This window comes from Bactrocera tryoni, chromosome 5 (genome assembly GCF_016617805.1).
Source record: "Bactrocera tryoni isolate S06 chromosome 5, CSIRO_BtryS06_freeze2, whole genome shotgun sequence".
NCBI classification, from domain to species: domain Eukaryota; kingdom Metazoa; phylum Arthropoda; class Insecta; order Diptera; family Tephritidae; genus Bactrocera; species Bactrocera tryoni.
Window position 1 is genome coordinate 47,305,396 of NC_052503.1, and position 27,170 is coordinate 47,332,565.

The 27,170-nt window shown below is 35.7% G+C and overlaps 1 protein-coding gene across 6 annotated transcripts in view; it reads right to left on the reverse strand.

Moving 5' to 3' along the window:
• Positions 1-2,269: 2,269 nt before the first annotated feature.
• Positions 2,270-27,170, reverse strand: part of LOC120776704 (arginine-glutamic acid dipeptide repeats protein) — a 54,173-nt gene continuing 29,272 nt past the window's right edge. For 2 of the 6 annotated variants that reach the window (XM_040107597.1, XM_040107595.1), the window contains exons 3-16: positions 24,001-24,157; positions 23,832-23,908; positions 12,333-17,193; positions 12,145-12,268; positions 11,931-12,075; positions 11,702-11,859; positions 11,187-11,246; positions 10,523-10,606; positions 10,305-10,425; positions 9,172-9,271; positions 8,970-9,058; positions 8,855-8,907; positions 6,244-6,858; positions 2,270-4,013 (exon numbers count right to left, since the gene is read on the reverse strand). In XM_040107597.1, the coding sequence (XP_039963531.1) occupies positions 6,843-6,858; positions 8,855-8,907; positions 8,970-9,058; positions 9,172-9,271; positions 10,305-10,425; positions 10,523-10,606; positions 11,187-11,246; positions 11,702-11,859; positions 11,931-12,075; positions 12,145-12,268; positions 12,333-17,193; positions 23,832-23,908; positions 24,001-24,157 (6,045 nt within the window). In that variant the 3' untranslated portion in view covers positions 2,270-4,013; positions 6,244-6,842. The remainder of the gene's footprint in view (positions 4,014-6,243; positions 6,859-8,854; positions 8,908-8,969; positions 9,059-9,171; positions 9,272-10,304; positions 10,426-10,522; positions 10,607-11,186; positions 11,247-11,701; positions 11,860-11,930; positions 12,076-12,144; positions 12,269-12,332; positions 17,194-23,831; positions 23,909-24,000; positions 24,158-27,170) is intronic. The other 4 variants (XM_040107600.1, XM_040107598.1, XM_040107599.1 and 1 more) reach the window with 3 other exon arrangements.

A 27,170-nucleotide genomic window follows, 5' to 3' on the forward strand; every position in this document is an offset into this window, starting at 1 on the left:
CCGAAGTTAACGTTTTTTCTTGTTTTGATTGACTGCTTTTTTCGGGAAAAATCTATTAAAAGACTTTTGAATCAAACGCATATTTTATTAGGATTTTTGAAGACATTTCTGAGATTTATTGCTGTAATTGTTTTTGTTTTCTTTAATAATTCTTTCATGTTGCATTTAAGTATTCCTTAGGCATAAAAATGACCGTACAATAAATTAAATAATGTTTTTTGCTTTCTTTTGTTTTCACACCGCAACCCCCATTATTTCTGAGGGGCTTAATGCATTTATATGCACGTGTGTGTGTGTGTGTGGTGTGGCGTGGCTTTCTGTGTGAATCTGTGTAATTTAATGAAATTTTGAAATTTGTGTGTATGTGTATGTATGTAATTGAATTTACTTTGATTTTGTTTAATGTATGTATACATATTTTTTTTGTTGTTGTTGCGCTAACGCAAAATCCTTATATGCAATGTATTTTAGTTTTCTACAGCTTGTATTTTTGTATTTTGTTACGCTTTCACAATAATGTTAGTCATTACAATAATTAGAATTTACTTTTCACATCTTCTATAACTAGATTATTAATTGTAAAATATATACTTTATAATAATTGCTTATGATCTTAAATGTATGCTATACATTTTAGCCTAGTAGCGTTATTTGAACTTAAATTTACACATATCGCTATTTCTATATATATTTATGTGTATGTATGTTTATATTTTGTATTTATGCATGGTTGTTTTTTGTGTATATATTTGTTGTTGCAAATTGTTGCTGTGTTTATTACATAACTAAATAATCAATCAATTTTTCGTCCCTAGCGTGTTTATATTTTTTTATGTTTTTTTTGTTTTCGTGCTTGTTATGCTGCAGTATGAGCTCATAGCTGAACTGACGCGCTTTGCTTTTATTATTAAATTATTTTTATTGTTATAACGATTTATTTTTTGCAAAATGCATATGTTTGTGTATGTTTAATGACTTTTAAGAATGTGCATTGTTGTGAAATTTTTACTAATTTTATAATGCCAAATTATATATTGTCGCGTCATGAAGTGATTTCAAATCAGAATTTTAATAAATTAATTTTTTAATAAAAAATAATAAAATAAAATAAAATAAAATAAAAAAAAAAAATTAAAAAATAATAAAAAATAAAAAATATTAAAAAATAAAAAAAAATATTAAAAAAAAACAAAAAGATTATTAAAAAATAAAAAAAAAAACATAAAAAAATTTTAACAAAAATATAAAACAAAAATAACTAAAAACAAAAAAAAATTATAATGGATTATAAGCAATAGGTGGCTTGATAAATGTAAAACAAAAATAAAATTAAAAAAATAAAAGTTATAAAATTAAAAAAAATAATAATAAATTAAAAAAAAGATATGTAAATAAAATCAAATAAAAATTTATAATATGCATTATAAGTAAAACGTTGCTTGATAAAAGTAAAAAAATACAAAAAATAAAAATAAATTTAAAAAATTAAAAAAATATAAAAAATATAAAAAAATAAAATAATAAAAAATATTTAAAATATATAATATATATAAAAAAAAAGATTAAAAACATTATAATAATAAAAAAATATAAACAAATAAAAATTTATAATAATGCATTATACGCAATAGATTGCTTGGTAATTAATAAATTAATTTTTTAATAAAAAGTAAATAAAAAAATAAAAGCATTAAAATAATAAAAAAATTAATAAAAAAAAAATAAAAAAAAAATAAAAAAAATAAAATAAAAAAAATAAAAAATAAAATAAAAAAAAAAAAAAAAATTAATAAAAAATAAAAAAATAAAATAATAAAAAAATAAATATAATAAAAATAAAATAAAATTGTAATAATAAAAAAAAAATAATAAAAAAAACAAAAATTAATAATAATGCATTATAAGCAATAGCTTGCTTGTTAAATGTAAATTTTGAATTTTCGAATTAGTTTTTAATGCTAAACGCCGTTTATTTACAGTAATGCAATGGTGCTGCTGCTTTTCTTGCTGATTTTTGATTTTTGCGTGCTGTTACCTACACTTTAGTTGTAATTTTGAAGCATTATTGGCATAAAACATTTTTGCATTTAATTTCTCATTTACTTTTGAAAAAATTTCGAAATTTTTACTTTACACTTTATGCACTTAAAATCAAACAGAAGCATATATACACATTGCATATACATACATATATGCATGTAAAAATACCAATTTTCATTATTTTACTTTAAAGTGTTTTTTTCGTTTGACTGTCGCATAAATACATACATACGTGCTAGCCACCAAAGTACTAGAGCCATATTCGAATTTTATTTCAAAAATCTGTTTCTGTTACCAACTAATTTACATACACAAACATTTTGGCTTTACATTAGCATATCGTACCTAAATATATACATGCGCTTATAGTTATCAAAGAAATTGCAAGTGGCGGTGCTGCTTGGAGGCGACAGCTCAACTCTTGTCATTAACTACTTTTATATATTATCATTAAATCAAATAGTTTAGTTGTCAGCTTAAAAATATAGCATTAGACTAATTTTGAAAATGTTTGTCAAGTATTTTGCTTACATTTTAGGCATATTTTATTCAAATTCCACGCTAACAAGTAATTTGAGCGTCAAGTAAATGTATAAATAGCATTCAATTAATTATATAAATAAACAAATAATACTAAAGTGTGTTAAATAAATATGTTTAATACGAGTTGAAAGCATACAAACGAGGAGTACATTATATAATTATGCTAGCAAACAAAATACTTCAAGGAGAATCGCTTAAAAACACGCTTCACATTTGTTCATTATTAAATTGGTCAATTAAGTAACATATTTACAGATTTATGTGTGTGTGAGTGAATTTATATACATATACATCTATGCATATATGTATATTTGATGAATATATAGATGTATATTCAACACGATTTGCATGTACATATGTGTATGCTTCACAATTCCATAATTTGTCTATTCAATAGTGCCACAGCGCAGCTACAAATATAATATTCTTTGTAAAATAAAACAGAAAACTCTAAAAAATAGTATTAAAACAACTTCACTGTCATGGCTATTTATTGGTTAACTGAAACAGCTTGCAGTTGTAATTATAACTACCATCTATGTATGTGTGTGTAGTGAACACGTGCATGTCGCTGCCTGCAAGAATAACGCATTCCGTCAAAAAGCTTTGTTTTCTAACAAATAACTCAAAAATCATTAACTGCACATTTAGCAGCTACCGTTAATGTGCATGTTGTTGCAAAAACAGCTTGGTTTAAGCGAAAAAAACCATATGTAAGCGTATTTTTTTTGGGTTACGTCTAAGCAAACGCGTTGCTTGGCGCATGAATTATACCGTATTATACTCTCTATATGTATTTATTGTTGTAGTGTGTTGTCAACTTCTCAGCTACTGCATTTATCACTAATTTAGTGTCTAACGCCTACTGCCGTGAAAAGACTTGCTCAATATTGGCTTTTTGTAAATCGAACGCGTTGCAAAAACGGGATTTCGAAAACAACGTTTGTACAAAAATCTATAAATTTATGTTATATAACTTACAAGATATACCACTAAACACTTTTTTGTTTACTAATTTCAGTTATCGCATATTTTTTAACACTTTCCTTGTTAGAAATCTCATTTAATTACTTTTTAAATTTACTGTACTGCAGTTTACGCGCTTTCTTAAGTGTTGCTCAAATATTTTCGAGTTGGCTTAATAGCGCCGTTATACACATATACTACTACTTCTTTCGTCTCACTTTTGTGTATGTGTTTATATACATTGGTTTGTTGTATTAAACAAATTTATAAAATATTCAACTTATTTGATATAAATATGCTTGCATTGCCACTTTGTTCCAATTCCATTACAGTTCGGTGTTCATCACTCATTATAACGGTTGTTTGATTGGTGGAATATATTCATTGCACTTTTTTTCGTTTTGTTTTTGCTTTATGGCGGTTGTGTGCTATTTATTCCAAGTAAATACTAACGTAGTTGATTTCTGTGGAACAATGGAAAGTATTAGAAAGAAATGTTAGTGGAATATTTGATAAACATTATTTAGTATACATAATATAAATTTATATTGTATCTGTAAATAATATAAACGTTTAGGAACTTATTAAAATTTATTAAATTATTACTTAATATAAGTGAAAGTTACTATGAGTGCATACTTTTAGCTGTACATTGGCCTGAAAAAAAAACTATTTTGTACCACTTTTTTGACTGTTTCGCATTTTAGAACAGTAAAAATTTCAATTTAGGGATATATTCCAGACATAAAAAAAATCTATAAAGAAGACTATTTAAACATTTTGGTTCAGTCATAAAATATTTTACACCTATTTTAAGCCCACCATCTATAATTTTAATTTTAAAATTTACTTTTTAATATTCAATTCTATTAAAATCTTTCATAATATTGGGTAGTCGAAAAATTCTTTTCGTATTGCTAATCAAACTTCAACTTATTTTTTTTTATATTTATAATGAAGTTTAATGAACCAAAGATGTACCATTTTAGTCGACCACTTTTTGCCATTTTTCCGCTAGAGAAATTATTCCATCAGTGTAAAACTTTTCTGGTTTCTCGGCGAAAAAATGGGACAAGTAATTTTCACAGGCTTCTCTTGAAGTAAACTTTATTCCATTAAGCGAGTTCTGCATTGACCGAAACAAATGGTAGTCCGATGGTGAAAGGTCAGGACTATATGGTTTTTGCCGAGTCATCAAAGATGTGTGTGGTCTAGCGTTGTCCTGATGGAAGACCCTTTCTGTAGATCAGCGAATTAAAAGACAGCGGCTACGCTGGCTAGGTTATGTTGTCCGAATGGACGAAAACACTCCAGCTCTGAAAGTATTCGACGCAGTATCCGCCGGGGGAAGCAGAGGAAGAGGAAGACCTCCACTCCGTTGGAAGGACCAGGTGGAGAAAGACCTGGCTACGCTTGGAATATCCAATTGGCGCCACGTAGCGAAAAGAAGAAACTACTGACGCGCTGTTGTTAACTAGGCTAAAATCGCGTAAGCGGTGTCTACGCCAACTAAGAAGAAGATCCACTTTTCGTCTCCTGTCACCATTCGCATTAGAAATCGTTCGTTTTCATTTCGTTTCACAAATTTCATTGTGTGGCTTGCGTGGCACTCTTTCCGTTTTTATACAAAAATTTCAAAATATAGCGAATGTCTTCATTATTTTCACTCAATTTAATTTTTTTTGGTTAAATGAAGCTTAAAATCTCTCCTTTCCAACACTATATGGTATGATACAATGTGATGGATGGCACTGGAGATATACGACTGACAAAATACGAAAAGACTTTTTTGACTACACAATATTTATAATTGATTTGTTCAGTCAGTTTATATGGGTGGCTCTATGCTATGGTAGACTAATCTGAAAAATTTGTTCGGAGATTATGCCGTCGCCTTGGAAAATGATCCATGCCAAATTTTATGAATATATCTCGACAAATAAAACAGTTGTCCATACAAGCACTTCATTTTGAGCGTTTAGTTTGTATAGGAGCTACATGCTATAGTGGTTCGATATACGCGATATACGACATTTGAATTTCAGAACGACAGACAGACTGACGGACATGGCTAAATCGGCTCAACTCGCCACGCTGATCATTTATATACATGTACATATATATATATATATATAAACTTTATAATAACCGCGTAAACCTTGTCTACGCCAAAGAAGATATGTATGTATATAGTTCAAGGGTCCTACTTGATGTTACAAAGTTTGTGGCCAACACAATATACCCATACCCACAATATACTCATGGTATAAGAGTTGCTTCAATTTTATAGCGAGATTTTACCTCGCAGGCTTTATACACTACATTAAAATTGTTTTTCTGCCATGCACAACTAAAAATACGATATTAAACTATAAATCTTATATATACATATATGTATAAATGCACCAGATTCAACAAATGAATGACGGCTTAAATTGATTTAGAAAAAAAAACTAAAACTAAAAAAATATTAAAAATAAAAAAGTAATATTTTTGAATTCGCCAATATGCACATGTACATTTTTGTTTAGTTTCAATTTGCAGGCCGCTCAGGAATTTTTGTGTCTGGATTTTGTTTTGTTTCAATACAGAAAGTATATGCAAACAACAGCACAAATGGTGTTGCCATTGTAATAGTAATTTTATTTACAGTTATTTATAAGTAGTAGTTTAGGAAATGACGAGTATACTAACTTTTCGCCGTCGAGGGGAGGAATTGTCAACAATTGCAACAATTAATTGCCCAAAGCACAAGCATTACACAACAAATGAAATGTACTTCACAATTATGGATGGGAAAAGTAAACACAAAATAGTGTTCGCTGTACATTTCATTGGCGATGATGTTGCTTAATATTACAATATGATGGAGTCGATACTGATACGAGTGGAGTGGAGTACAGTGAAGTGGAGTGGAGTGGAGTGAAGTGAAGTGGAATCGAGTAGAGTGGAGTGGAGTGGAGCGAAGTGGTTGCGACGCATAAGTTTGTTGGCTTCCTTGTTGTTGGATTGTATCAAAGATGTTGATGGTGGTGGTGATGATGATGATGGTTGTTGTTGTTGGTGGTGGTGTTGGTAGAACGATGAAGTACACGTACGCAGCTACGCATTATTTACACAAGCACTAACGTTTAACGTTCACTCTATTTCCAAGCGTTTACACACTACGTACTGGCGCTACACAAAGGACGCGTTAACGAAACTCCAAGTTTTTTTTCCGCAGCTTATTCAATCCATTTGTTGGGTTCGAAAACTTAACGCATACTATAAAACGTTCTACCAAAGTGGTCCATTTATCTGGGCCGTTGTCTGTTAAGAATACACAAAATGAAACAAAACAAATTCAAAATTTACGAAATTTCATACAAAGCAGAGACAAACTATACATTTTTGCTTGTTGTTTTACAAAAACTGTCTCAATATTATACAAACATACATATATACTGGGTGTGGGTGTGTGTTAATATATGGAAATAACAGCAATAATGTATACAAATAAACTTAATAGTTGAGCGGGAATTAAATATATTATTAGGCATGAGTTTGTTTGTCAAATAATTGCTGAGAACTTGAAATTGTAAACAATTGATTTATGGCTCATAAATCTGTTATAATTTATGTATATTTTAATTAATTCCATGTACATATGCACTTTTTATATGGACAATAGCGTTTAATAGACTATATATCGAGTGCTAGGTGTGACATTTTATGGCTTTCGTTGTATACCGCAAGCAGGCGCCGCATTATATAACTTGATTGCATGGATTTTATATTTGCAGTGCACTTCAAAATGATTTATTGCTGCGAAATGTTAGCATGTTGTGCTGACAATGTATGCCGCAGTGACATTGTATAGCTCTTCAAAATTACAATTAAAAGGTTATTTGTATTAAAACAAAAAAATAAAAAAGACCTTTCGTAAAGTACTTAAGTGTTGAATAATTAATTTACAATGCTTTAAACTCGAGTTTATCAGTTACTTTGATATTTAATGTTAAACTATTCCTATAATCTTCACAAATAAAAAATGTTTTTCATACAAGAACTTAATAATGATCCGTCGGTTTGTATGACAAGTCTAAGCTTTAACAGTCCGATCTGAACAATTTATTCGGAGATTGTACTATTGACTCTACTAATCAACTATGCCGAGTTTCGTGAAGATATCTTGAGAAATCAGACAGCTTTTCATACAAGATCTGATTTTGATCGGTCGGTTTATATGACAGCTATACGCTAGAGTGATTCGTTCTGAACAATTTTATTATATGATGTACCGTTGGCTCTACCAATAAACTATACCGAGTCTCGTGAAGATATCTTGACAAATAAAAAAGTTTTCCATACAAGCACTTAATTTTAATCAGTCAGTTTCTATGACAGCTTTACGCTAGAGTGGTTCGATCTTAACAATTTATTCGGATATTGTACCGTTTACTCTGAACATAATCTATGCCGAGTTTCGTATAGATATCTGAACAAATAAAAAAGTTTTCCAAACAATATCTTGATATTGATCAATCGATTTGTATGACAACTCTAAGCTATAACAGTCCGATCTGAACAATTTATTCGGAGAATGTACCGTTGACAGTTACAATAATCTATGACATGTTTATCGAGAACTCATCTTGACAAATAAGCACGTTTCTATACAAAAACTTGATTTTGATCGGTCAGTTTCTATGACAGCTTTACGCTAGAGTGTTCCGATTTGAACAATTTATTCGGAGATTGTAGCGTTGACTCTAACAAAAATATATACCGAGTTTCCTGAAGATATCTTTAGAAATAAAAAAGATTTCAATACAATGACTTGATTTTGATCGGTCGGTTTGTATGGTAACCCTAAGCTATAACAGTCCGATCTGAACAATTTATTCGGAGAATGTATCGTTGACTGTTACAATAATCTATGCCGAGTTTCGTATAGATATCTGAACAAAATAAAAAAGTTTTCCAAAAAATATCTTGATATTGATCAATTGATTTGTATGGCAACTCTAAACTATAACAGTCCGATCTGAACAATTTATTCGGAGAGGGTACCGTTGACTGTTACAATAATCTATGCCATGTTTATCGAGAACTCATCTTGACAAATAAGCACGTTTTCTATACAAAAACTTGATTTTGATCGGTCAGTTTCTATGACAGCTTTACGCTAGAGTGTTCCGATTTGAACAATTTAATCATGTAGCTATTCAAAATTTCTAATACATAAAAACACAAAACTTTTTGAAGCGCACTGCAATACGGCGCCACACTGGTGAATATACGAGATTCAGATTTTGGTACTCACCTAAAGTACTGCTCGTGCAGTGACTGTCGCTGAAATTCCGCAGCCTGCAAATACTGTAATACAAATATATATGTCATTAATTATGTAAATATATTGAATATTAGTGGGGGTAAACCTGAAGCTGATCGGCGTAGGACATGCGCAGCAAAACATCCGGTTCTCTAGGCATAAGCATACTTGGCCGTGGATACTGGCCAACATTCGCTGCATATGCAAGTAGAAAAGAAAGAATAAAGAAAGGCAAGTGTTAGTTGGTTACATGCACTTTTGGCCAATGCGATATGCATCGCTGGCACGTATTTTATATACAAACTCACGTGGCAGTTGAAATCCGGCCTCCGGTGGTTGCGGCTGTGAAGGCAAAGGCAAATGTAAATGAGTATGAGAGTGTGCATGATATTCTCTCGTCAATCGTATCTGAAATTTTAAATTTTCAAAAACGTAGCGAATTGTTTTGAGTGTGTTTTTTTGCATTGCATTTTTTAGGCGGGGTTTGTTTTGATTTTGATTTTGATTTTTTTCTTTAGCAATTGTTGCGTTACTTTTTTATAAGTTGAAAAAAAAATTACAACTATTTTTGATGAATTTACGAAAATGAGTATCGGATGCACTTTAAATGTTAGCTTAACTTTCGGTTTTGATTTGATTAGTTGTTAATTCGAGTAAATGGGCGGGCAAAATGGTGCAAAAGCCAATTGCTGTAAATGCTTAGCGTTAGAAAAAAAAAGGCCAAATGAGTTTACAATGATTAATATGAAATAAAAAATGTTCGGCAAGACAACACATAAATGCCGGCGACTTTTCAAAAATCGCACAGACACTTAGCAGATGAACTGTGATAAAATGTTGGCGAAACACAAAGGAACCCATACAAACTTGCAAACAGACAACAATAATAATAATGGATCGAAAAATGGGCAGCGTCAAACTGACTTTATGTTACTTTATGATTTTTCAGTTGAATTATGATTTTTGCTTAATTACATTACCGTTAAGTGTTAAATGTCGCCAATTAGTGTTGAAAAAAAGTTTAATATGCAAATTTTTCACAAGTGATTTGAGCGATTGTTAGATATGAATGCATGAATACAGACACACGCACACACACAAACATTTTTATACAATATTTTATTTTTTTTTTGTTTTAATATTTTTCTTTTTTGTTCTGGTTAATTCGCAAATTTTGAAATTTTCTTCCAAATACGATTGAAAGTTTGATTTGATATGTCCTTAAATTGAATCGATACGATACGATATGAGATGACAGTATGATACGATACCAATTTCATGAACATATGATAAATGTGTGTAATTTCAAATATAATTTTGAGGTAACAATAATGCAATAATGATAACGATGACTTTGTTGTAATACATAATTATTGTAGGTGCTATTTTATTTATATATTTTTTTTTTGTTGTTTTGGCAACTCATTGTATATATATTTACCATATGCTCGCCGGGATCCAGGCCAACATGATGTGGCGGCGGTATGCCCAAACGCTCGCGCTCCATTTGTGAAATAGCCGCAGGATTGGCGTACAGCGGGAACTGTGATGGATGTATGCCACTGTGTGTGTAAATAAATAAATAATTAAATAAGTTATACTACATAAATATATCATATACCATAAGCAACTACTTTTTATAGGTTATGTCACACTTACCGTCTGTAGTATTCCATCCAATGCGGATCCATGCGCGACTGACTGGCGGCGGCCGCTTGTGCGTTCTTTATCTCTTCCAATTCCCTAAAAATATGTTTAACGCCATTAATAAATTTCGTTAAATAGAAAACTCAAAATCGAGTAGCGTAGAAGGAGAGCAATAAAATAGAAACATCGACAACTTTTGCGGTGGACAGGTTAACAAGGGAATTCTTTGGCATATTGATAGAGCTGGAATGCATGGCGAAATGAAATGTGGGCATATATGGAGAAATGCTGCATATAATTTGGTATAAATGAGAAAAGCAATGCGAAATAAGTGAAATGAAGAGCAATGATAGCAGGCAAATGAAGTTGAAAATGAAATTAAATACAAGGAAGACCTAAATGCCAGCATAACAAATTTTTATAAATATTTTCTAATTTATAATAAAATTTTTAATATAGTTCATATAGGTATATTTATCGATAGCGATTACCAGATTTAAATAAATAAATTTTTCAATATAAAATATAAATATACATAAATGAAATGATAGAGTAGTTGAGCAGGTATTATGACATATTGGGAAGCTGTTCAAGCAGTTATTTGACATTACTCGATTTCTGTTAGAAGTTTTATGTTTTTAGTAAATTAACAATGATGTTGTTTAGGCAACTGTACCTCTCTCTACTATACATTGGCCCCATTGGGTGATGATATGGTACCATCTGTTCAACAGGGCTGAAATAATTCAAAAGAATACAGACGTATAAATTTTCAATTATTTCATTTCGTCTCGCAAGTCGTAAAATACATAAATACATACATACATACAGGCATATGCAAAGGATCTATACTAAAACTGAAAACAAGTATAGATGTGGAGATGTGAAAATCAAAAATAAATGATATGAAGTTTGAAATTTGAAAAATTAAGTAAAAAATATTACAAATGAATTTTTCATGTATGACTTTAGTTTGTCAGTGGGACAACAAGGCCGAAATGGTTAAATTTTTGCCAAAAATATTGCTTAAACAAAGTAAGAGAGTTAAGAGAATTTCATATTTTTTGCATTTTTTATTTAGATTTTACTTTTCGCCAAATTACTGTTCGATTTTAAAATGAACTCAAAGAGAAAATTTGTTTTATGCGTTGAACCTGCGCACAACATCGAATCTACACTTGTCACACTCACCTGAAAGCCACATGTGGCCTGGCGTACTCGGATAGCTGACGCAGTGCTGGCGTATCCGCATATGGCGGTTTGAGTTCGGCCTTCAATTTGGCCTGTTGGGCTGCCTGTTGTGCTGCGACAGCCTGTTGCTGCTGCTGTTGTTGCTGTTGCTGTTGTTGCTAAGCAAACATATCGTAAATGAAATTATGTTAGTATGACTGAACATTTTTTTTACAGCTTCAATACTCACCTGACGCCGCTCACGCTCCTTTTCGGCTAGCTTTCTGTCGCGCTCTTCACGCTTTCTCGCGAGTTTCGAGTCTGCCACAGGCTTGAAAATCAAATCCGTACGCGTGCAGGAGTTATAATCACCACGATCGATGTGACGCACAAAGCTATAATATATATAAGTATAAAAATGCGTGATCAGATAGGCCAAACAGTGTACTTCGGTCATGACTTACATAGCGGACTGCGAGCGATGGCATTCGGTGTCGTCAGGTTTGGCTTCGGGACTAGGACCACGCGGTATATTTTGCGTTGGGCTTGGAATTTCTGGCTCTGGATCGGGCTCGATGTCAATCGGTACTGCCAGATATAAGAGATTTGTATATTTAATGAAATGTACTTTAGACAGTTTAGTGACACTTACATGGTTCCGTCGGGTGATGTGGGCCGCCCAGATTAGCCGAGTGTGCGTGCGCTCGCAGCGCATCCATGTGCGACGTTGGCTTCATACCCATTGGCTGACCATCTTGGAATGGCGAGGAGTGCGGCGGTGGTGGATAACCGGCTAAATGCCCTCCTGGATAACCAGCTGGTGGCAGACCAGTAGGGGCCGAATGTGAACTGCCCGGCGGACCGCCACTGCTATTGCTGCCCTGCGGCGTCTTTGGTGTTGGGGGTTTGTTCTGTGCCTGTGCCTGCGCCTGCGCTTGCGCTTGTGCCTGTGCTTGAGCTTGAGCCTGAGCTTGCGCTTGTGCTGCCGCTTGTTGTTGTTGATGCTGATGATGTTGTTGCTGTTGTTTTAACTGGTGAGCAGCTACTGCTTGTTTTTCGGCCGCCGCCGCTGCTGCAGCTGCCATTGCTGGATCGTCGGGACGTGTGGGCGGCGGTCCCGGTAGACCAGGATGATGTCCACCTAGCACCGAAGCTGGGTCAAGTGGTCCACCAGGGGGTGGTGGTTTCATGTAGGCTGTGGGGAAACCAGGTCCGTATGGTCCGTAGCCATAATTGAAGGGATTGTGATGATGCGGGGAGTAGAACATTGAGGGATGTAAAAGTGGATGGGGATATGGCGACTGACCGGGATGTACGGCTATTTGCGGTATACCAGCGCCTGTCGGAATTAATGGCAATGGCAGTGGCATTTGTGGGTGTCGGATGACAGGCGGTGAAGCGCCAGGCCTTAAATGCGGTGGCGGTGAAGTGCCCAGTACGCGTTGATTCGGTTGAGGGCAGTACATTTTGCTCAATGGACTGGCCATCAACGTGGAAGCGCTGGATACTGGTGGAGGTGTCATGTGCGGTGATTGCTGTCGTAAGAGTGCATGACGATCTCGCTCTGCTACTGCGGCAGCCGCCGCCGATAGTGCCGATGACGACGGATGATGGCTGAGTGGACTTTGCGGTACCGGATGTAGCGGACTCTGACGACTCAAGCTGCTAACACTTGAAGCAGGCGATGTTGATCGATGCGCAGCGTTTGAACCAGGTGTACCGCTATTTCCAGGCAATCCAGCACTACCACCGCCGCCGATGCTTTGAGGTCCACCAATGTTGGAGTTAGGTCCCTGCACGCTCGGGCTAGCGCGACTAAAGGCAGATGATGGCACAGTATTCGTGCTTGTTGCAGTGCTGACTGACGTTGTGGTAGAAGACAAACTACCAGAAACAGATGAATGTGGCGGTGCAGACGAGGAATGCGGTGGTGCAATATGTGATGGCGGTGTGCGTCTACTGAGTGCCGACTCTGGCATGCCAGTCAACGATGGTGGCCCAGCCAATAGAGCGATTGGGCCACCACCTCCCGGACCCAAACCGGCCATTGAGTGCGATAACATTGGATGTCCCGGATGGCCAACGCCAGCGACAGCAGCGTGTGCTGGATGACCAGGGGGCAAATGCGCTAAATGTGGATGTATGGGCATAGGATGACCAATGAGACCTGGTGGTGGATTTCCTGGCATACCAGTTAAAGGAGAACTGCGGTGTGCATGCGGTGACTGTTGGGGTGGCATCGATGCTTGCGATGTTGGTGGTTCACGTGGCGGTCCAGTCGGTGTGCCACTATTGATATTCATGCGCTCCTCGTGCAAACTACGCGACTGCGGTTGCTGTGCTGGCGACGGCGTGCGCACTGTGCTCGATTGCAATGGCTGGGGTGGCATTTGATGTGTAGGTGGCGGCGGACCACCTCTCGGATCATGACCTTGTAATGTGAGTGGAATTGGGGTATGCGGATGCATACCAGCGGGCATATCTGGATGCTGACGATGCAACTGTTGCAGGTGACTGGGCGGGAGGTGCTGGGGATGTAGGCCTGACGGTGCTACCGTTGACAATGGCGGAGGTGCGCCAACTGAAGACGGTGGCATCGATGAAGCTACAGACGACTGTGGGTGTGGTCCTTGTAATTGTTGCGAGTTGTTCGGGGATGGCGTTAGATGTGGATGATGCATTGAACTGGGTGGTGGTGGACCAGATGCACCAGGTGGCATACCGGAATTCAACTGACCATGAGATGGCGGTCCGTGGGGTGATACCAAATTTTGTGGATGCATGCCAGGCGGTAAACCACCACCAGCCGGTGAAGGCAAATGTGGTGATGGATGCGGCGATTGGAATTGCTGTTGCTGTGACGACGGCTGTGAACTACTATTGCTTCCCTGACTGTCCTGACCCGGGGTCGAACGAGATGATGCATCTATTGGGCTTTCTGAAGGCGGGTATTTCATACCACCAGGCTCTTGAGTGCCGTAAGGAGAACCTTTAACCAGATTTTCCGCATACGGTGATGGTTTCATTGGACCACCATCATTTGAGCCTTGAGGCGGTGGCGGATACTTCAAATCTTGTGGCGGTCCATACTTTGCAGACATTGGATCGCCATACTTTAGCATTAAGCTTGACTCAAAAGCAGAACGCGCCAAGGGATGTTGCACCTCATGCTGATAGTGAGGCTTCGGCATCGCAATGCCGGGTGGCGGCGTAGCACCAGGTGGCGCACCGTGCGTAGGTGGTGGCTGCGGATCTTGCGGTACACCTGGGCCAACGTACTTCAAACCACCTACATCGCCCGGCTGACTGGCCGCAGGCGCATATTTGCTTTCAGCATTTGGCATGTTATAAATACTTGAGGCCTTCATCTCAGGCAACTTTAGCTGCTCACCTGGGAAACCTTTCGGCGGTTGTTGATGTGCAGATAGATCGCCGGGATACTTGCCCGGTTGTTCCAGGGCAAATTTCATATCATATTTACCCGCTGCTGCAGCAGCTGCTGCCGCCGCCGCCGCGGCTGCTGCTTGCATATCTTGTACTGTGCCATACTTCATGGCGTGTTCCAGTGGAGGTGGTGGATACTTGATATCCTGCATTGCAAATTTGCCACCTTCATATTTGATGCCAGCAACAGCAGCAGCAGCCGCCGCTGCAGACTCATTGTACTTCATTTCCATATCACCAGGATACTTGTGCGTTGGTGGAGGGCCACCTAAGGGCATGCCCGACGGTGGCGGTGCGTTGTTATCATTACTTGGCATCGATTGTGGTGGCGGCGGTCCATACTTGAGTTGCCCATCTAAAATATATCCGGGTGGTGGTTGGACACCGGTTGGTGGTAGGTGCATATGCATGTGCGGCGGCTGTGGCGGTGCCTCTGGACCTCCGCCTGAGTCATTGACCGCTGAAGACATTGATGTCGGCGGCATGCCCACATTATTTTTGCACTCCTCGTTTTTAATCTCCACTTTAACTTTTAGATCTTGCGGTTCATTACTGTTCTGATTGCAAGTAGCATCCATGGAATCATCCAAAGGTTCTTTCTTAATGAATACTGCGGTTTCTTGCATATTCACATTAGTATTGTTTGGTGGCAGTTGTTGTTGCTGCTGCTGTTGTTGCTGCATTGATTCTTGCTTCATATTGGCGATCTTCTTCATCATCTCCTGCTCCTTCGCTATATCAACGGCAACAGAATTACTTTCCGACACATCCATTTTTTCAACAGTGTCTTTTCGTTCCGTGGACAATTCGCCGCGGCCAATCGAAGCATTTAACGCTTCAACGGTAGCTATTGTCGGCACTTTCATGGGTGTTGGCGGCGCACTGACCACACTCATGTTCTCCTCGTTAGCATTGGAGATCGGCTCTTTAGTCGCAACGCTACCGGCATCGCTTGTTGGTGGCGCTACAGGCGCTTGCCCGCTAACTGGCGCTTGTATATTTGTCTCTTCATCATCATTTTTGATCGTCTCTTTGGTGTCTTCAGCAGGCTTTTCCGATTTCTCAATAATATCCGCCTTTGAATCGCCATCTGCAGCACCACTATCTTCTTTGCCGGCGGAGCTATCCTTGCCCTCTTTTAACGACTGTTCTACGGTATCGGTCGTATTTGACTCGGCATCATCCATTACCGAATCAGGTCGACTATCCGAGTTCATGCTCTCTTCCGCCGGACTATCGGGTCGCTTACGCTTACCACTGTCCTTACTAAGGCTGCTGCCATCATCGGTGACATCACCACTGCCGCCGCCGCTGCCAGAACCTGCGCTACCATCCACATCGGTACGCTTCTTCTTGTTCGGCGTATCCTGCTTACCGCCTTTACGCTTATTCGCCGCCACCGTCGTTGTCGTATTATTCTCAGCGTTTGCGTTTGCTCCTTTAGTTGGTGTCTTTGGACTATCGGCTGCTGTTACTGTATCGGGAGTTTCAGTACCACGTTTGGGTCGTTTACCATTCGCTACTTGGTCTTTTGTATTGTTATTCTGTTGTTGTTGTTGCTGCTGTTTATTGCGTGTCCTCATTCTAGATGGTGATTCATCCCTTTTGTTTGTCAGACTGGAATCGCTGTCGCACTCGCTGATATCGTCCTCGGTTAGAGAACTATTCTCCTCCTTGGAGACAACGGGCGACGAGCGCGTCGAATCTGCCGCCGCTGACGCCGTCGTCGCCGTTTGTGGTTCCGGTGTATCCTCCTTCTTCGGAGGTGTATTACTAGCGCGTGTGACACGATTGCGACGCAAGGCACTTTGCCGGCGTCGACGATGCGGTCGATTATTATTGGCACCCGGTGTCTTCTTCCACAAATAGTAAAATTCCACCAATTCGGGTGTCTCTTTGTGCGGTAGTAAATCTTTGTGTATGCGAAAGAAATTCTTACCGAATTGCCGTAAGCCCTTAATGAATTTCTTTGTTTCGTCCTCGGTCCACTTTTTATCGATGCCCTTCGAAACGGGACACTTAACGAGTGCTTGTAGTGCTTTGCCTGGATCGTAACCAGAATCGTGTAACTTAAATTGGAGAGGAAGAGAGAAAGAGAGAGAACACCAAAAAATTAGTCAAAAACAAAATTTAATTGCAATGAAAATTACAAAAATTAAGGATTAAAATCGAAAATATGTAAGATAAGGAATAAAATTTTAAGCGGACTTTCGCTACGGGCTAATGGCAGCATTAACGGTATAGCATCCAAAAAAATATTCTTCTTCTTTACTGGCGTAGACGCCGCTTACGCGATTATAGACGTTTCTTCTTTTTGTTACGTGGCGCCAATTGGATATTCCAAGCGAAGCCAGGTCCTTCTCCATTTGGCCCTTCCAACGGAGTGGAGGTCTTCCTCTTCCTCTTCTTCCCCCGGCGGGTACTGTGTCAAATACTTTCAGAGCTGGAGTGTTTTCGTCCATTCGGACAACATGACCTAGCCAGCGTAGCTACTGTCTTTTAATTCGTTGAACTATGTCAATGTCGTAATATATCTTCTACAGCTCATCGTTCCATCGAATGCGATATTCGCCGTGGCCAACGGGCAAAGGACCATAAATCTTTCGCAGAACTTTTCTCTCGAAAACTCGCAACGTCGACTCATCAGTTGTTGTCATCGTCCAAGCCTCTGCACCATATAGTAGGACGGGAATAATGAGTGACTTATAGAGTTTGGTCTTTGTTCGTCGAGAGAGGTCTTTACTCCTTAATTGCCTACACAGTCCTAAGTAGCACCTGTTGGCAAGAGCAATCCTGCGTTGGATTTCCAGGCTGATATTGTTGGTGGTGATTATACAGATTCCTAAATAGACGAAATTATCTACGACTTCAAAGTTATGACTGTCAACAGTGACGTGAGAGCCAAGTCGCGAGTGCGACGACTGTTTGTTTGATGGCAGGAGATATTTCGTCTTGCCCTCGTTCACTGCCAGACCCATTTGCTTTGCTTCCTTGTCCAGTCTGGAGAAAGCAGAACTAACGGCGCGGGTGTTAAGGCCGATGATATCAATATCATCGGCATACGCCAGCAGCTGTACTCTCTTATAAAAGATTGTAGTTGCTCCAGCAGCAGATTGAAGAATTCGCACGATAGGGAGTCGTCTTGCCTGAAACCTCGTTTGGTATCGAACGGCTCGGAGAGGTCCTTCCCGATCCTAACGGAGCTTTTAGTGTTGCTCAACGTCAGTTTAGACAGCCGTATTAGTTTTGAGGGGATACTAAATTCTGACATCGCTGCATAAAGGCAGCTGGGCATGGTGAATATTTGGTCGGTTGTGGATTAGCCAGATTTAAGGCCACACTGATAAGGTTCAATCAGTTTGTTGACGATGGGCTTTAATCTTTCACACAATACGCTCGATAGACCCCTATACACAATGTTGAGAAGGCTTATCCCACGATTGTTGGCGTAGTTTGTGGGGTCTTCCTTTTTGCGGATTGGCCAGAGCACACTTAAGTTCCAATCGTTGGACATGCTTTTGTCCGACCATATTTTACAAAGAAGCTGATGCATGCTCCTTATCAGTTCTTCGCCGCCGTGTTTGAATAGCTCGACCGGGAATCCATCGGCCTCCGCCGCTTTGTTGTTCTTCAGGCGGGTAATTGCTATTCGATAGATCCTAATGGCTTATTTGGAATATCGGAAGGATCAGTGAAAACCAACCAGCCTAAGAAAAGTGAAAGTTTTTTCGAAAACAGCTTTCCTTCTACCAGGAGGAGCGAATATCATGGCAAAGTTGAGCCGAAGCCGAAAAAAACACGTCAAAACAGATCTAAAATCAAGGTTACGTTGACAGTTTTCTTCGAATATCGAGGTGTGGTGAACTCTGAATTGCTTTCGATCGGCCAAACTGTCAACAAGGAATACTTTCTGAGTGTTATGCTTCGTTTGCGCGAAACTTTTCGTAAAAAGTGGCCGGAATTATAGGCCGACAACTCTTGGTTTTCGCTTTCATTGATTCTTCGTGAGTTTTTCGCCAAATTTTCAACTAATATCGTACTGCAACCACGGTATTCGCCTGATTAGCTTCGTGTGATTTCTGACTATTCGGCAAACTCAAACGACAGCTCCGAACAAACCGTTTAGAGTCAATTGAAGACATTAAACGTGAATCGCCTCCGGATATTTACTTTAACAACTGTTTCGAGGATTGGAAAATACGTTGGCACAAGTGTATTGGGCCAATGGGGATTACTATGAGGGTGACGACATACATATTTTGAAGAACAAATTAAGAATTTTAAAATTATGAACAAATTCTTACTATTTTTTGCTCATAGTAGTATATACTTATATGTGTATGCAGAAGATGACTTCACGATAAAGAGGTTTTTTAGACCAGAAGGGTAAACCTGAATACTTGAAAAGCTTGGCTATCGACTACTATATTCGCTATAATTGATTCACACATAATCACTTTTCTTCCAGCTTAAAAACTAAAAATGCCAACCCGTGTAATAGCTTTCACAGAATCGGAACGACCAAACGTGCAAATTATAAATAAAATTAATCATCTTAAGCAGTATTTTCTCCTATATTTTCTTCAAAATATTGCAATTATTCAGATTATTTTCAGCTATTGAGCGAACATTGCTTCGTTAACGTTTTGTTGACACATCACATTTATTATGATTTTTATTTTCATAAATTTGATTAATTTCCTAATTAAAATAATACGAATATATTTATTGATGGCATGCATAACGATCAATTAAATCTAATCTAACTAATAAAGCGGATTCAATTGACTTCGAAAGAAATTATTGGATGACCAACACATACATACCTACTCGTACTATACAATAAGGTATATTTGCATAACTGTAGAATGTTTGACAGCGAACATTCAATGGCAATTAAACGCTTTAATGATTGCTTTCGCTATAAATTCAAATTTCTAGAGACCTGTGTATACACTTGTAACCTCATTAATTTATATGTACATACTTATGTACGGCCATACATTAGGGACTTACCAAGTTCTTAAAATATATCGATACATTTTATGATTCAAAACAACTTAGCAATTTCTTAAATGTGAAGTTAACAATTTGAAAACCTGCACCACGTAAAGAAACCAAAGGAAACTTCTGATAAAGATATAGGCCACCGAATAAAATTTCAATTTTTAATGATGCGGACTGGCTGAATGGAGTCAAAATCTTAAAATTTAATGACGACCCCTCTCTGCTATGCGTAAAAAAGTGGTGGCTAAGCTTCAAGGCTCTCAAGGCCGGTCTCAAAATTGTAGACCTAAAGCCACATTTTGGGATGGAAACCACAAATTACCAGAAGGAAAGGAAAATGTTTCAATGAGCAATACTTTGAATAATGCTATTGTTTATGATTTTTTTAAATAATGCACGAAATATGTAATACAGTATTGGCGTAAAATTTCCCTTTGCTGTTAGGTGGCAGCTCTGGTTATACAGTTACGAAGAATAAAATAGAATCATCCATGGTACTAATTTTCCTTTCTCAAAAAAATTATGAATTTAATTTAAATTCAACTAAGTTATATTTTTATTATGTACTTCGCATCAAGTGCTATTGGTAGCAGTAAAAATATTGGAAAAAAACAATTCATAAATATTACAAAAACAAAGGTAAAGAATATATTTCAAAAATTCGATGGACAAAAAAAAGAATCAAAATCTTTTACATTAAAAAAAAATATATTTTTTAAGGGAATTAATAGAAAAATTGGAAGTACATTGTAGTGTATTTTTAATCGTCTAATACCGATGCACATCTTCTAGGCATAGACCTATTTAGGCTACCGAAAGTGTTCTGTGGAACAGAATACCAGACCTTTGTATCTTCTCTCAGAATTCTGCTTTATTTTTCGGTTTAAGGGGTGCAATATTTTCCTTATCAATTTTCCGTAAGTTTTTGATGAGATTCAGATCTGCTGATTACTCTGGCCAAGCCATAACTCTAGCACCATGATCTGAAAACCATTTTTTGCAAGACCCGAAGTATGTTTCGGGTCGCTCTCTTGTTGGAATTGCCAAAATGCAAGGCCAATTCCATTCAGGGAGTATGACCTTATCTAAAACCTTAACGTATATATGGCGGTCAATGTTTTCTTGTATCCAAAATATAGGTCCCGGAACACAATATGAGAAACAATACTAAACCATTATATTGCCCCACGGGGCTTGAAGGACCTAGTCGTGTAGCGGACGCACACTTCTTTGTTTTTTGGACGTCGGACTCACGCGTAACTATCATTTCCTACCATATTAATTTTTCATTGAGACCATAAAATGTCGAACCATTTTTTCTTAGTTTTCAGCTCCGCCCTTATTAATGTGTCGTTTTGCAAACTGAATACGATTGTATCTATGCCGTTTTCTCAGCATTAGCACCTTTCGGGACCATGTGCCAAAGCACTTTTTCTCCACAAGTCGTCTTCTTACTGTTTTTGAAGAAATGTTTGCACATAATTCTTATTAAATGACTGCAGAGGCCTTAAACGGTACGCACATCGGCAATCATGCAATATTTCGAACGACTTGCGCAGTCATTTTTTTTGTGATCGGCCTATTTATTCAATATTTTTTCAGAAATTTTAAGGCATCAAACACAAATATTTGAGACATATTTCATATGTTTGCAAAATTTCAAAAAAATTATGCCATTGTTTCAAAGCAACACCTTTGATTCTATTTTATTGTCCGTAACTGTATATGTATGCCTTTCGGAAGATATTTTTCAAAATATCCCGCAATTGATGTCTATTTTTTATAACTTATTGATACTAATTGTTGAACATATGCAAAATGGCCTAAAACCTTGAGCCTGATTTTAAACCTGAATAATGACCGACTATTAGAAAACAAATGGTAATAATAACGAATTTTTCAATAGGGACGCATTTTTGCCATTTCTCTTCAGTCTTCAGTCTAGTGCAAAAATTTGAATCCACAGACACAGTACAAAATGTTCCCGTGCCAGTGAGACAAAGAAGTGGCCGTAGTGTCGAGAATATGCTGCTGCTAGCGCATCAATTCAGGAAGACCGACTGATTTGGATCTCACACATCGTTCTCAAGCGTTGGGCATCGCTGTGACGTCGTTGTGGCAAATTTTGAGAAGATCGTGGCCTACATCCTTACAAGATCAAATTGACCACCAGAATCATCCTATGTTCGTGAAATGGGGTAAGCACCAACTTGAAAATGATCTGGATTTTCATCGAAAAATCATCATCATCAGCGGTGAGGCTTATTTCTGACTTCGTCAATAAGCAAAATATGCGTTATTGGTCAGCCAGCAAACCACACGTACTCCATGAGTCATCATTGCATTCCGAAAAAATTACGGTTTAGTGCGGTTGAGCGTCGTTGAGCCGTACTTCTTTCGTAATGATCAAGACCGGCACATTACCGATAATGGGAATCGCTACCGCTCAATGATAACCGAATATTTTTGGCCCGATTTGGATGATATTAATTTGGTCAATATGTGGTTCCAACAGGACGGCGCCACAAGGCACACAGTGAATGTCACAAACAATTTATAGAAAACCAAGTTTGGTGACTGTGTCATAAAATGTCCCAGTCAATTGGTCGCCAAGGTCGTGCGATTAGTCTAAGGTCTATGCCAACAAGCCGATTGATGAACTTCGTATCGGCCGCTTTATGCTTGAAAACCGTCGAATATTGGGTTTGGCGTCTGGACTTCTGCAAGCATGCCCGTGGTGATCATGCAAAAGAATTAGGATTCCATACATAATGGCATCGAATGTACTTTCACAGGAATAATAAATTTGAATTTAAAAAAACTTTTGTAGCGCTCTTATTGAAAAACACGTTATTTTTCAACAAGTGGGTATACATAGATATACATATGTATGTACACATATTCCAATTTTCCATAGCCATTTCGGAGTTGCTTCTTGGGGTGAAAAGAACGTGTGCAAAATTTTAAAAACTGAAGGACTAGTTCGCATATATATATATGTATATACATATATATATAGACAGACAGACAGACGGACAAGGCTAAATTAACTCAGCTCCTCACGGATCACCGACGTTTTCTTCGGAGCGTTAGAAACTTCATGGCAAACTTAATATACCCTGTTCAGGGTATAAAATTTTTAAAAATACCACCATAAAATGTTTTCTACGGCAACTTAAATCTGAGCAATCGGTATGTTATTTCCATAGCCACATTACAAGTCCATATAAAATATTAAATGATTGCTCAACAAAAGTGCCTCGAAGGATTATAAATTTTAAAAGTAATAAAAAATATATAAACTTTCCACTCGAAGCACTTCAATAATAATTATTGAAGGAATTTTATTATTTTATTTTATAACTCATTAATATTATCGTCGTAAAAGTTTATTAACCTAAATGTTTTCGGCAAATATTTAATGCAAACAAGTCACATTTTTAGCAGTTATATATATTTATTTTAGTTATATAGGAAATATTAGCACTCTATAATGTGTGAACAATACACAACAACACCAACAAACACATGTAAACGGGCGCCTTTTCACAGGTTTGCTAGTAAATAAACCAGCGATATTGAGGGGAAATATATATATATAAATATACATGTACATATGTACATATATGTAAATATGATATAAGTAAAACAACAATAAAAGCTCCATACAATGGAAAGTGTGCCTGGGTGTGGTACTTACAATATCCAATGCGTTAATTGTTGTATCGTCACGACTAGCAGCCAAACAACCGTCTTCTAAACCTCCATCACACATTCCTGAAAGGCAAAGCGTATGGTAATTGTTGAAACGTTTTTTATTCAGTGAAATCTATAAATAATTGTTATTATTTGCACACACACTTTATTACCTTGAAATGCAGCCATAGAACGCGCCGCACGCAAAAACATTAACAAATCGCCATCGGCCACAATGCCAGGACTCCATCTTGATTCTTCTAATTCACGTTCGTCGCTCTCTTTGTCAACGGGGAAGCTTGAAATTGGATTATAATCGGGCAATTTTGCCTTTTGTGTCCATAAAACAATTACGCAATTAGTAAAACTTATATGCATTGTTAAGTGTTAATTAATATTTGTTTTTGTATTTTTTTTTTCATTTACTTTTTACGCCTTTCTAAGTGATTTACCTTAGAGTAGCATTTAGTTAAAATATATATATTCTTTTTGATATTATGTATATTATTATTGCTTCATTAATAGTTATTTATTTGCTTTTGTTATAAATTACTATATTTTATTATATAATTATCTCGTTTACACAACAGCAACAACAACGAAAAAGTCTACTATCATTAAGTTACACTTTGGTTCTAAGTATATCATATATTTACGCTTATGTACATACACAAATACACATACATATGTGTATATTGATAAATATGTATTTGTAATGAGTGATTAATGTTGGATGGGAGGACGACTGGATTCGGTTCGGTCGGTTGGGTATTATTGGAACCCATTTGCTTTGTTGGCAGGCGGAAAGCCGCAACTTATTTTGCGAACGGGTTAAGCAACTTTATTAATGTACTAATTGTCAATTATCGTGAGCCAATTACAGGGGAAAATAATACTATGCGTACACATACATACATACATATGCACATATATAGCATGTGCGATGGTATCAATGATGAGAGAATGAATGAATGAATGAAATCTTTAAGCAAAATTAAAAAAAAACTAAAACGGCATCTAAATTACGCTCAAAATAATAGTTAAACAAAACATAATATAAATATAAAAGAATAATACAAATACAACAAACAAAAAAATTAGTAAAAAAATTAAAATTATGTATAGAATATAATAAATAAAAATAATAATAACAAATAAAATAATAATAAATATAATAATAGTAAATATAATAACAATAATAATTAAAAACTAATAAAAAGAAAATATAAAGTTTTAAAAATAATTCTAAAAAAGTATTAACTAAAAAATATTTAATAACTAAAATACATATGTACATTCATTCAGAATAAATAATAAAATAATAATAGAAATACAACAACAAAATAAAAACTTAAAGTATAAAAATAAAAATTATGCATAAATGTAATAAACAAAAAAATAATTAAATGTTAAATAAATAAAAGTTTTATAAAATATATTATATATATATATTTTAAAAAATATTAACTAAGAATATTTAATAAGTAAAATAAATACATTCAAAATAAATAATAAAAGAATTAATTAAAAATAAATTTAAAAGCGATTAAAAATTTATCATTAAGAAAAAAAATAATAATAATAATTAAATATTAAATAAATAAAAATGATTTATTAAAAAAACATATAAACTTTTAAAAACAATTTTAAAAAATATTAACTAATAATATTTAATAAGTAAAATAAATACATACAAAATAAATAATATAAGAATTAATTAAAACTAAAGCGATTAAAAATTTATCATTAAGAAATATGAAAAATGTTATAGAAATATTATTAAACGAATCATAAAACTTGTATAAACCCAAAAATTAAATAATTAATATAAAAAAAATAAAAGTATAAGAAATACAAGAATAAATTCATAAAATATATAAAAACCACAAAAAAAGTCAATATAAAAAAATAATAAAAAAAATAGAAATAATAATTGAAAAGATATTTTAAAAAAGGTAAAACACTAAAAAAAATACAAAAAAAATAACATTAAATAACAAATTAAAATAAATAAAATAAAAAACTTAAAAAATAAACATAATAAAAAGCTTAAAAAAGAAATAAAAAAAATAAACAATTCATCAATTACAAATAGTAGCTTCAGTAGCTAAAGAATCTATCATGAAGACATAGGAAAAATATTATAGAAATACTATTATTGGAGCAATAAAATTGATAAAAAACACAAAAAATTCAAAATAAAAAAATTATAATCAAAAAATTAATTTTTAAAATCAAATAAAAGTTAAAAAATATTTAAAAGAGTTACAAAAAAATATAATAAAAAAAAAATCAAAATAAATAAAATAAAACAAAGATAAAAAATACATCAATTACAAAAGGCTAAAAAAATGATCATAGAGAAAAAGGAAAAATATTGTAGAAATAATATTAATGGAATAATAAAACTTATAAAAATACAAAATTAAATGCATAACAAAAGAAAAGAATAAATTATGAAGTCTACAAATGAAATACTAAAAGTATAAATATCTAAAGCTTTCAGCTGAGCAAGTAAATATCTACAGTATGCAGTGACAACGTGCTGCTACTAACGAGAGTAGAGTACATAAAATTATAATTAAAATTTAATAATTAATTACTTCTACTTTGATTAACATTTACATATATTCTGCGTTATGTATGTATATTAATGGTGGGACAAAAAAGCGAATTCAATTATGGTCAACCTAAAACTAAGCTACGCCTAACCAAAAGTAGGACACCGACGTTTCTAACCCAACTTTTGTTTGAGTCACAATAAGGAGTGAAAATTCTTATGAGTCTCAATTACTTTTAGAGTGGTCCATTCTTTTAGTCATGATAAAAACAAGCAAGCATACTTTTAAGAAAAAATTAAATAAATTAAACTGTAAACGGCTTGAGCAAGAACTGAAGCCGCTAGACATTCCCGAGCGACATCGCTTTGCTCTATAGGGTCTTGAAAAGTTTCAAGAAGATTCGACGTTTTCGAACCAAGTTTTGTTCAGCGAGTCCCATTTCTGGCTCAATGGGTATGTAAACAAGCCGCCACTTCACCTGAAAAAAACAACAGTTTGGTGGGGTGTGTAGGTCGGTGGAATCATCGGTCCATATTTATTCAACAATTACGCCGGTGAGAACGTAACCGTTAATGGCGGCCGTTAACGCCCCATAATAACCGACTATTTGATGCCTGAAAAAAATGAGGCTGCTGATCTCGGCGACATTTGGTTTCAACATGACGGCGCTACTTCACACATCTCATAAATCAATGATTTTATTGAGAGAACACTTCGTTGAGCAGATAATTTCACGTTTTGGGCCGGTAAATTGGCCACCAATTCTGTAGGGATATGTAAAG